General features: G+C 41.0%; 1 protein-coding gene across 4 annotated transcripts in view; it reads right to left on the reverse strand.

Moving 5' to 3' along the window:
* KLF12 (KLF transcription factor 12) overlaps nt 1–12,783 on the reverse strand; it is a 417,210-nt gene that overhangs the window by 273,537 nt on the left and 130,890 nt on the right. For all 4 annotated transcript variants that reach the window (XM_053916601.1, XM_045201833.2, XM_045201835.3 and 1 more), the window contains exon 2: nt 9,552–9,615. In XM_053916601.1, coding sequence (XP_053772576.1) covers nt 9,552–9,584 — 33 coding nt within the window. In that variant the 5' untranslated portion in view covers nt 9,585–9,615. The remainder of the gene's footprint in view (nt 1–9,551; nt 9,616–12,783) is intronic.

Raw genomic sequence — 12,783 nt, forward strand, 5'->3', positions numbered from 1 at the left:
TACCTGATATTATTCATTCATACTTTTTTCTTTTATCCTCACCTAAGGTCATTTTTTTTATTGCTTTTAGAGAGAGAGGAAGGGAGAGAGACAAACATTGATGTAAGGAAAAAACATCAGTTGGTTGCCTCCCGTACACGCCCACACAGGTATGCATGCGCCCAGACCACGGATCGTATGCACCTGAACCGGGGATCAAACCAGCAACCCTTTGGCTACAGATAACCTCCAACCAACAGGGCCACATCAGCCAGGGTTTATGCCTTTATGTTCTTAATATAAACTTGCGTTCTCCTTCTCACTTATAATTTTGCTCCAAAGCGCACTACCTGGATCAAGACAACTCACACATTTCCACCATGGACAAAATCAGAACCCACCCTTGTTCTCATACTGTCTGCCCTTCCTGTGCGTTCAACTGCAGCTCCTTTCAGCCACATGGTCCTGGCCTGAGCCTCATTGGTCTACAGCATTAAGATGTACAAAATCCAGGAACAGAATGGGCTTAGCCACTACTGACACCAATAACGGAGTCAAGAAGCACCCAGGGCCACAGATGATCCCACCATTTCTCAAGAGATGAGCAGAGCTCAGAAACAGTGAATCCAGGCAGCTGGTTTTCCAGAACACATGAGCAGCCTTCTCTGTGTGGGCCCTTGTCTCCACTGCAAGGCTGGGACCTGAGGCTGTGCTGCAGGTCTGCAGACAGGGCTTAGCAGGATTCAGGAAAGAAAGCAGGACTCCGAAAAGGCACACGATCTATGATACTCATGTGGATGGAAGAGTGGGGCAAGAGACCTGTGTGTGAGAAGGGAGAGAATAGGCAGTGTGGGACTCAGTGGTACATATGAACTGCCACAACTTAGCTGAGCTTGATCTGCATTTCCCACCACGGTTTTCCCTGCATAGGCCCATTGCTTCCCGCTGATAAGAGACATTTTGGTAAGATTCAGAAGGCAGAAGTGCAGCCGCAGTCCCATTCATTTCACACTCAGAACGTCAATGCAGGGCTCCGGATGCAAGCGGAGCTCTCGTGTGTTGTCGCTGATGTGCTGGTTCATCTCCTGGTGCAGGGACGTGGCCCACAGTTCCTGCAGCTTCCACGGACCTCCGTCAGTACGTGATTGCCAGGCCACGATGTGTCTGACTGACAGAAGGGCGCCAGCTGCTCCTGTACTTGCCAGCATCCCTGAGGTCAGAGGCTTGTAGGTAGAGAGAACCCGTGTGGAGCCCAGTTCATCCTCATAGTTTCTGGTTTCTCCCTGCTCTCCCGCACTTCTTCTTCATCCTTGCTTCCTGGTTGCCTGACCTATGATGTCAAGCCTAGCATCAAATATATGCAAGCAACTTGCTTAGACTAGCTTCTACGATTAAAAGAGGACAAATTCTCTTAATAAATCCTGTATTCTATACCATCCCCACGGTCCTGTTTCTCTGATTATAAGTGCATAGAAACTTGATTTCTTTAATATGACATCTTCTCCTTTCTTTCCTTTTGATTCAAACTGGCCTGCTCCAGCACCCCAGCTCACCTGCCCCTTCTCCCTCTTCCTTAGTCACTGAGCATGACCACTTCCTTAGTCACTGAGCCCTCAGGACAGTGAGGTTCTGATCAGCATCAAATAATCTAGGAACTAAGCCCCAGAGCTGCTAATCCAAGAGACACAGTTTAGGTCAACCCAGAGATAACATCTAGTTCTCAGCTGTATTTCAGCTCCACACCCAGAAAAGCAGGGAAACCAGACAGAGTGACGCATGGCTGCCATCAGGACCAGATGCACTGATCAGCTACCTCCTTCCCAGCACTGACCAATCCAGAGAGAGACCATTACCCTGATCAGACCCTAGCTCCCTTCATCACCACGATTAATGATTTTTCCCTATATAAGCATCCCCATCAGGGAGCCAGGCCTTCGAGCATTAGCTCACCTGTGTCCCCAGGTGTGGGCCACTTCCTGAAAATTAACCCTTACTTTCTATGCTGCAAGCTCCTATTCATGTCTTATGGGCTTTGATGCCTAGGGGCAGGTGGACGGACCCCTTTAGTCTGGTAACAGGATCAGACTGATACAGATTTTAGTGCCAATACTAATTCTAGGAAAACAAAGCATGTTGAATATTAATAATCAATTGACTCTTAAATTGGATTATTTGTGAATCTGACCTCCATTAGGCTATAAAGTATACTGAAGGACTAAATTATGTATAAGAAAAAGAATTTCACTCATTGTTGAATCAATATATTATTCATGATTTTATTAAACAAAAGTGTCTTTAGAGAATAGTAAGAAATTAATTCTCAGAGAACATAGCTTAGGAGAGGGGAAAGAGGTTACTATTCTTTCCTAATGTACAGATGTTGACACATAAAATTAACCACAGAGATATTGTACTTTAATAAATGCTTTTAATAATCAATTACTATGTTGATTTAATACTATAATGTTCTCATTAAATCAAAATGTTAACTGAAATGGTTGCACTTAAAACATGCTCATCATTTTTATGATCACTTGAAGTTTTCTGGTAAAGTGCACATTACATAAACCACTGTGATAATGTACTCTAAATACGATGCCCTGAAGCTTCGCTCATGACCCACTACAATCAAGTGGCCAGAGAATGAACACGAGTGAGCACGGAAGAGCATGAGAGCTCAAGAGCACATGAGCAAGGGAGACACAGGGAGTGAGAGCAACAGCGGGACGTGGAGAGGACAGACAGGGAGGAAGCGCAGAGGTCATCTGGACACATAAATGAGAATCTTAAAAGATTCCAGCTGACCTATTTAAGGATATCACCAAATATCACATTTACCCTTAACTCCAAGAGGAAATTTCGCAGGGCATTTTTGTGTCGAGTCAAAGGAAAAAAATATATAACTTTCTATTTTTTAAGAAATGTTTTTAAGCTGTAAGTGGAACCTAATCAACAAAACAAACAAGGGCAAAATAGAACCAGAGACATGGAAATAAAGAACAAACTAACAGTGACCAGAGGGCAGGGGGGAGGGGGAACGGGGAAAGAAGGGGAAGGGTCAAGTCAAGGAGCATGTATAAAGGACCCACGGACAAAGACAAGGGGGTGGGGATGAGGACTGAAGGTGGGAGGTGGGGGTGGGTAAGACAGGGGAGAGTAATGGGGGAAAATGAGGACAACTGTAATGGAGCAACAATAAAACAATTAAAAAAATTTTTTAAACAAAAGATTGTAACTTTTCATGGTTGCTCCCGTTTCTTCCAGTCAATGCGATACCATCACTCAAGGCCCAGGTCAAATGTCACTGCGTTTGTGAAGCTGTCCGTGGCCTGCACCAAGTCTCTAGCTTTTATTAAATATATTGTGGCACTAATGACATCAAACTGTAGCAAGGTATTTGACTGTCCCTGAGATGATGAAGTGCTGAAGACAGGGTCTAAATATAATTTCTCTTTGTAGCCCAATGCTTAACAAATAATAAATGCTAAATATATGACTGCTAGATTTAATTACAGTACAGGATAGATGGGATGGTTGATATCATCTGTCATCTTGCCTGGGTGGGCCACAGGGTACCCACATTAAACATGATTTCTGGTTATGTCTGTGTGGGTGCTTCTGGAGACATTGGCATTTGAATCAGCAGACTCCTCAAATGCACTGCCCTCCCCAATGTGAGCAGGCATCAGCTAATCCGCTGAGGGCCTACCGAGAACAAAAAGTAGACAAAGGGACAGAATTCAGTCCCTGCTTGCCTCCTTAACCTGGGACATCAGCCTTCTCCTGCCCTTGAACCGTGATGTACACAGTTGCCTTCCCTGGTCCTCAGGCCATGGCACTGCACCAGGTGTGGGACTTCTTGTCTCCATCAGCTTATGAGCCAATTCCTTACAATAAATCATTTCAATCATACATCATATAGATATGTCTTCTGTTGGTTCTGTTTCTCTGAAGAACCCTGACTAATTCAATAGAAGTCATCCACAGTCTGTGAGTGAACCAAGTAACTTGGGTACCAACCATCACAGTATATCCAGTATCTCCAAGGGTTTCATTTCCTCCAATATCTCCAAGGGTTTCACTTCCTCCGAGAGAAAGCCAGATGCATCTCTTCCTTATAAACACAGAGCCACCATTTGGAAGTCCCAGTCAGACCCCAAAATAAGCAGCTGACATGTTAAATGGAACAGCCAGTGTCCCCAACACGCTGCCCCATCCCAGCACACCTTCAGGCAAAGGGAAAAACACAGACAAATACTGGCCTGAGTAGCAAGTTATCCTAAAACCAAACTTCATTCTAAACACAATTAATATGGCTTAACGTAATAAGAATGGCCATTTTAATGAGCACTTAGTAACTGCCAGGCAATAGTAAATGCTTTAGCATTTTTTTTCATTTATCTTCACAACAACTTTATGGAGTGGGCATTATCTTCTTCTTCATCATCATCCCCACATCGCACAGGTGAAAACGAGATGGAGAAGCCGGTGAAGCCCTGGCTGAGCCAAGATTGAAACCCAGGAGGCCAAGCTCTTAAACAGCACAGTACACTCAGTACTCCCTCTGGGTTCCTTAAATGCATCTAAAATATTTCTTATTAAAAAATGGCAATGTTACAGCATTTTTATAACCTTCCTTTGAAACTCAAAGCATACCTGTCAAAGCCTGAGAAATCTTGGAGGCTCCTGGAAGCTGACACACACATCCTAAGACCTCAGTCAAGACACAGAACTTCCTAAAAGTAAAACCGTACAGTTATGAAAGGCTTATCCAGTGAGAGCAGAGAAAGCGGCACTAAAAGAGCAAACACAGAGCATCTTACAGGCTAGCCCACCATCAAGGGCTCTACTGAGGTGGCAGAAGGAAGGCAGGTTGCTGTACAATGGAAACAGAAGGAAAACTCTAGGAACGACACCTTTATTTAGAGAGTATTTGAAATAAGCTCAAATCAAAGATTTGGAATCATCTAGCTCATAGCCTAACTGTCCGTGTACCTGCCCACAGCATTACCTGCAGTATGAAAAGCTACCGGCCCCATTTACAGATGAGTAACGATCAGAGAGAGGCCACGAGTGAACTGCACAGAAAAGCAGCAACTACCAAAAGCAAAAGTCCAGTGAAGAAAAAACATCACAGGAGAAATTACCCAAGGAATCAGAGGAAGAATGGCGACAACACACTTCATATACTCAAAAAAAGAATAAGAAACAAAAAATAAAAAAAATGTTTAAGGAAGAAGTACAAGGGTTCAAATGGTATAGGACAAGGTAACTAGAACAGATTAAAATAAGCTGACAGAGCTATAAAATACTACAGAGATGAAAAGCCATTTCAGGAATAAAAAATAACAAAGAATTTGATGGCAAACAAAGAAAAAATGTCTAATGGAAACGCAAAGTAAGGGGGAAAAAGTTAAAGGTGAAGATCATAAATATGGAAAACCAAGGACAAACATATATATTTTCAGGGTTACTAAAGAAGAGAACAAAATGAACAGGTAATATACTTTAATTATAATTTTAAAATCTGAAGACATAAAAACAGACTCTACTTCTCAGACTTTAAAGAGAGAAGCCAAGGAAAACCAATACAGAATGATAAAAACCAGACAAAAATCAATGAATTTACTGAACTTCAACTTACTAAAAATAGTCCATAGATATCTGACCAAAAAGCAAAACAAGAGCAAGTGAAAGATCAGTTGGCTTCAACCTTCACAGGAACCCAGGATACCAATGAAACCATGTTTCCATATTTCTGAGAAAATTAAGACAAGATGAAATAGCTTTCATAATTATAAGTAACAATCAGAAATAAAGGGTAATAACCTCAATTTTAAAAAGGTAGTAAACCAAGAAGAGGGAAAGTTAAGAAAGAAATGTCACCAATTTTCCCATCTGTCTTAGCAAAAAGTCAAAAGATGCTGTTTAAATTCAGTCATTTAAAAAAAGCAGAATTACCAGAACTCCTAAAGTTAGGATTTTGTCCCCCTTTACTCTTAAGTTAACAGCCTCACTTTGGTGAAAGGACATCAACTAGAAATTAATATATTCCTTCATTTTAAATTGTTTCTATTTCTTCCATTATACTGAAAGAAAAGTGAAAAAAAAAGTCTTTAGAAATAGAAAGTATAAATGTAAAACTATTTTAGTAAAAATGTCCGCATTTACTTGTATATGTGCCCCAGGGATGCTGTAGATAACGTTCACCAAATGTAATCGGGGTGAGGTGGGGAGGTGATCGGGCTTTGCATGCTTTAATGTCTTTTAAACGAGCAGTGCATCATCTTTTCAAATAACGAAGCCACTATTCTACTTCAATAATTGCATAATCTTTCTCAACTCCCTGTATATTATTTTGTTCTAATTTCCCAGATAGAAATGGGATACCCAAAGGTGGAGTGACTCGACAGAAGAGTGACCTGATTCAGGAAGAGATACTAATAAATAAGATATTCCTCCTGAATCTGCATCATTATACCGTCTACTGATCTGGCTCAATCAGAGGAAGAACTTTTAATATAATCATATTAAAATACAATATAAATTTTCATCCTGGAAATAGGATGAACTGCCACATGCAGTAGGAAATTCCAAAGACGTCTCCACATAATGCTGAAGTAACCAACTCTTCTAGAAGGCCACCAACACCAAGCACATGTTAAGAGACAGTGACCATTGAGGGTACTTCCAATTCTCAAAGCGCTTGACTTCATGATATAAAGTCATACAACAAAGTCGTGAATCTGTCTAATGCTGTAAAAATGATAGTTTCAATAGCACAAACACCTTAAGAATTTTACAACTTTAAATTGTTTTCACAAATATGTCATATTTTCTTTCACCCCCCAAACAACTCCTGCAATAGGTAGGACAGGTGTTATTAGTTTCACTTTGCACTCGAGAAAGGAAGTCACCAGTCCAAGGCCATACAGACAGGGACTACAGAGCCGTGACTTGACAGTTTTTGATGTTTTTGACTCAATATTTATGGTCTAGGCAGCTATCTACATACATGTTTGCTGACAGCACGTTACATTTCCACCAGCAGGGCTTTCTGAGCAACTGTGCCCACCTACTTAGTTCCAAAGGAAAGAAAGGCTGGATGCTATTACAACCTTTCTATCCTGCGTGAAGAAGGAAGACTTGGAACCTCATGGAAAAGAAATTTAAAGAAACCACACTATACGTGTCTATCACTATGAAATAATTTTTTTTGTAAGAAATGAAAGCTTTCTCAGAAGGGCATGCTATTGCCCTCTTAGATTCCAAACACAAGACGCAGAAGTCACCCATTGCTCTGCGCGATGGTTCTCTGGGCAGTCACAGAGCAGACGTGTCCATGTGAGCTCGGAGAAGCTGCACAAATGTGTATGTGTCCCTCCTGCACACCTGCTCTAAACGGGCTGCAGGGAAGCACTTGGTGAACATCCTGGGGTGGCTGGAAAACAAGGGAGGAAAGCCAGCTTGTGGAGCCAGGTCCACACACAAGCCACCTCACTCACAATGACAGCCACTGCTGGAATGCATGCAGGAGTGTACAGACCAGATTTTATGCAGACATTTGTGAGCGAGAAATAATGGATATACACTCATATTCAGTGAAATACCCACTGCTCCCTCCTCTCTAAACACTTATGAACTCATGAGTTATAAGCTATGAGGCACAATCAATTAGAATGAATCACATATAATACATTTCAGCCATTTATGATAATGCTTTCAGAGTTTATCCTCAGGGAAAGTAGTAACACAATGATTCTCTTTGCCATCACCTTCAGTTATCATGAAATTAGTTACTGAACAAGGATGCTGTCAAACTGTATAAACTTGCAAAGCTAACACTAATCCATTCAAACATAAAAATTTAGTAACAATTGAACAAAAACATAAAATGATACTATATCAACATCATACATAAGGAAAGGGGTAAATATACTTTAGATGATTATCAGTGAAGAAAGTTTCCATATTTACACAAGGATGAGCCAGAAAAATTTAAATGTACCAACTTTGCCCTATTTGTCTTAAACAGTTTGTGAAATTGTTTGACTTCGTAAATGAAATTATCAAAGGTGTGCTAGATAGAGACAGCTTAACAACAGCTCATGAGAGCCAACTGCTAAATTTTAAGGACTTTTGCAAGCTACTTGTTGAACCTTTGAAACCAGCCACAGAAGGAGTTTCACCCCTGGGAACTGACAAACCCTCCAGATCAAGCCTGCCCAGCCCCAACCCTCGAGCTGCTCCACAAGCCCACCACTGATCCACGTACAAATGAGTACACCGCACAGCTAATTCTCACGCAGTGCACCCACCCGGGCAACGCTGGGTTCATGAGAAAGAACATTACTACTATACCCAGAAGTCACCCTTGTATCACCTCTGAATCAATACTCCCTCTAGAGGTTGGAAAATTGTCCAGATACCAGCACATACTAGAAAGGAGCAATTTTAGCAATGAGGAGGCAGTCGTAAGTGAAAAACATGGCCTGGAAAATCATTTGTAAGTAACTGTGAAAGTAAGGCTGGCAGAAAAAAAATGTAGTGATATGCATTTGTTTAGAAGTCACAGGAGTAGCCCTGACTGGTGTGGCTCTGTAGCTTGGGCATCGTCCCACAAAGCAATAGGTCACAGGTTCAATTCCTGGTCAGGGCACATGCTTGGGTTGTGGGTTCGGATCCCGGTTGGGTTGTGTAGGAGAGGCAACCCATCGATGTTTCTCTCCCTCTCTTTCCCTCTCTCTAAAAATAAATGAATAAATAAATGAATTTTTAAAAAGTAGCAGGTAATTGGGGTAGGAAAATATGAAATTTTACGTTTTGTGCAGCTAAATGAAGAGTTACAAGGCAAGGCACATGCGTGTCTACCAGACCTATTCACTGTATAAACCTTATGTAATGAAGGCGGTTAAATATATTGTAAAAATATTACCTATGGTTTGTATAGTAACATCAGTATGCAAGAAAGGAAATTTCAAATAACTACCACAAATAAAGTACTACCCAGCATTTGGTTACTGTTGACATTCACAGGACTTCTGCTCTAACTCATCCTGGTACATTTCTGTGAGAAACCAAAGTTAAAATCCTTTCAAAATCATCCTACTCTGCAAAGGAAAGCCGAGACTGTGGGTACAAAGAGAACAGCTTTTCACAGCAATCATACGCCATATGGTGTTGGTATTAGGACTACGCTTGCAGGAACTGATATATATTAAACAAAATCTGGCCAGTTTTTTTCCCCCGTCTCTGTCCCCATAATCAGTTGTATCAACTGGTTCACCATGGTCTGACATCCATCTAAAAGTTGATTCTCAAAATACCAACGTGAGTTCCGGAAAATAAAGACAGGCAGACTTGTGCAAAAACAGTTTCTTGCCCTCATAAATGTCTTTATATTTAAGGGATTAAAAACAAAAATTACGCTTTACAGATAGATGAGTGTGTGTGTCTAAGTGTGTCTTGACCTCTGTCTCCTCTTCAGACGAGGCGTGCGCTAATGAGAATACCTGCCCAATCGTCATGTTCAAAATAGGGTTTCCACTGCAATCACAGTTTGATTAACCAACCTTTATTGTTTTCCTCTTCATATGGATACTCATTCATCCATTGGTTTCCGCAGCCACGTTGATCCTGCAAGAAAAGCAAACAGAAACAAACAATGAGAAAAGATTGATAACATCCTTTCATTTGGGAGAAGGGAAGAAACAGAAAAATCCTCATTCTACAGTCCTTTACACTCTTAATTAGTGGAGTGACATAAAAATAATAGCTGAGGAATATTTTTTCTTTCGTTGTTTTGTTTTTTGCTTGCTCTTTGGCAGCAAAATGGAAAAATGAGGGGAGAGAGGCAGAAACACCAACTATGACAAACTGAGACAGATTCGGACACAAGATAATATAAATCTAGACAAAATCAGGGAGGGAAGAAGGAAAAAGGGATGTACCAGAGAGAGAAGAAGGAAAAAGGGATGTACCAAAGAGAGAGAAGGCTGAGGAGAAAAAGGCATAAAGTGGTTTAAAAGTAAATTTAATATATGAAAGAGGACTCACAAATACTCCAATTGGAAGCAGTTGGCCCCATTATTCTTAGCAACTAGGGGATTTCTAGCAATGCTGTTTCCTAGACAAAGTTTTTTTTTTTTAGAATAACTAGTATAATACCTTCTGGTGGCCCCATGGTGGCCAACAACCAAGTAAAACTTTTAAAAACTGATGTAAGTTAATACATGTCACCTCTTAAAAATTAAGCAAATATAAAGTAAATATTTATATGGTTTCTAAAAGCTTCCTAATCCCCAGGACCACCTGGATCTTCCCAAATACAATTAAATATAGCTGGACTGGAGAGTTCTGATTAAAATGGACTTTCTGCCCCTTTTGGATATATCTTGAAAGTCCTTCTGTTTTTTCTCAGCATTATGTAACTTGCTTCAGAATTTCCATTTCATGAGGCGAATTTTCTTTGGCATTCACTTAAGCCAGCTTATTAGACACAGTTGATTTCTTCTTTCTTTCCATTTGGAATTACGCTCAAGAGGGGACACGCCTAGATCCCATAGACAGTAGGTGCAGCGTCCGTCCTGCGGCCCGGGGCCAGGCTGCCTTTGCGCTGCTCCCATGCCTTCGACCAACCAGCAACAAGGCTCATTCACTCCCCAGGCCCCAAGGAAACGCGGCGGAGCTCACAAGTTCCATGGGTTCCGCCTGTGAGGGGAACTGGCCGTGAACTTTACTGCAGTTTCAAATATCTGTTTCTGTCTTTGTCTGTCTCTGCCTCTCTCTCTTATGTGTGTCTCTTAGGTCTCAAAACACACCTCCCGATGTATACGACAGATTTTACAACTAGAAATGCTACTAAAAAGCAATAAAATATAAATGTAATATTTTAATACTATAGTGGCAGACTATAAGTATTCTCTTGAAATTAGAGTATAAGTCCATTTTTACATTATAAAGCCATAAAATGGAATCCCTTGAAAGAATTTAAGTCATTTAAACCAACATGTTCTTACCAAACACATATTGTCCTTTCTAGTCTTCAAAACATATCTCAACCAATCGGTTCCAACCTCTTGGCAGAATGTACCTGGTACTTCAAAACTGGCTTCAATCTTACATTCTGGCTCCTTATATCTCAAAAGGTGGTTGTGAAGGGTTTTTTTTTACATTTTAACATTCCATGAGCATTTTCATAGTATATTAAAATGCAAAAAAAACTGCACAACTAGAAAGGATGTCCTCTCTAGAAAAGCTCCATTCAGAAGGAGGGAACTGCGATGGGGGCCCAGTGCAGACCCCACCACCGCTTTTCCCGGCCAGTCATCCTGCCTCCTGTGCTTAGCTGCTCTGGAGGCACCATTAGTTCTGTCCTTAGAATGTAATTATACAATGACTGGGTCAAAATAATATAAATTTTTTTCAGGCTGTCAGAATACATCACCAAATTGTTTTTTAAACAGGCTATACCAATTTAAATTCCCACCGGCAGCACAAACACGTGCTATTAACACAATGCCATTCCCAAGTTTGTTTCCCAGAGTGCAGCACAGGGCCCAGAAAAATCTGGGAGATTGACACATGTTTGTGGAAAGAGTAAAGCTAATAATGAGAAATGAAAGAAAAAAACAAATAAAGGAAACTCTCCTGTATGTTGATTGTGGATAGTTCTTACCCAAGCGACTAAGGACCTTAATTATATAATTTGTCTTTTTTAGGTACAATTCATCTGCAAGACTAAAATAAACACTATATTATTTGAACACAATAGCGCACCTTTCCACAGCATCTGGGGATTTACAAAGTAACCTAATGATATCATTCGCTCTGAAAGCAGTTCTCGGAGCTGAGCACATGAACTATTTTGAGATCCACTTGACGGTGAAGATCAGAGGTTAATTTCATACTCAAGGCAACAAGTTACATGATGTCAGGGTCCTTATAAACCCCTCCAGTCCCCAAATCTTACTGCATGGCTCTTTGTGGTTTAACTTAAACGTACACCTCTGTCAGTTTTAAACCTGGCACAAGCCTGGTGCAAAGCTCGCTATTGTTTTCCATTTCCTTCACGCACCTCAGAGAGCACTCAGACCATCTTCGCCTCTGCAGCACCCAGCCTGCGTTCCAACACTGTAGGTAGCACCATGGAGAGCAAATGGAGACCGTTCACAGTTGAGGAGACCGGCCCTAGACGCATTTTTGTCATCCACTGGCTGTGTGACCTTCAGTGGCTCACTTAACCTCCCTGAGGCCCAATTTCCTTGTCCACAGCAGCAGGGATACTAGTAACAATACCTGTTCTATCCACTGCACCTACTCTAATGGAAGCAACGTCTACACAGCAGTCTGCGCTATCATCCGTGTAAAAATAATCACTCTTCAACAGACAGCTCAGGTATTAAACAGGAAAAAAAATTTCCTAAATTAAGACTACAAGACAGAACCGATGAATCTCGAATTTTCTTCATGCCAAGGGGCCTTTGGGTTGGTCCCCAAACCCACACCAAAATCAGGCCATGATATAAAACAGGAAAATAACACATTTCCAATAACAGGTAATATCTCACCAATTTTCTAATTAAAAGATCACTTAGCTTTGCCAAATAGGTTTGTGAAATTATCCAGTAAATCTTCCTAAAGCACAGAAGTTTTAAAGGTCATTGTCTTCATCAAAAACCCATCACAAATGGTTCTGGTCCTCCCTTTCCTGGCTTCAAAAATAATTCTCAATTGTCAGGTGAAGGAAAGCAAAGGGTTGGTCACTTAGTTCAATAAGAAAAACATGACAAATAAGAAAAAGCA

Source organism: Desmodus rotundus, chromosome 13 (genome assembly GCF_022682495.2).
Source record: "Desmodus rotundus isolate HL8 chromosome 13, HLdesRot8A.1, whole genome shotgun sequence".
NCBI lineage: Eukaryota > Metazoa > Chordata > Mammalia > Chiroptera > Phyllostomidae > Desmodus > Desmodus rotundus.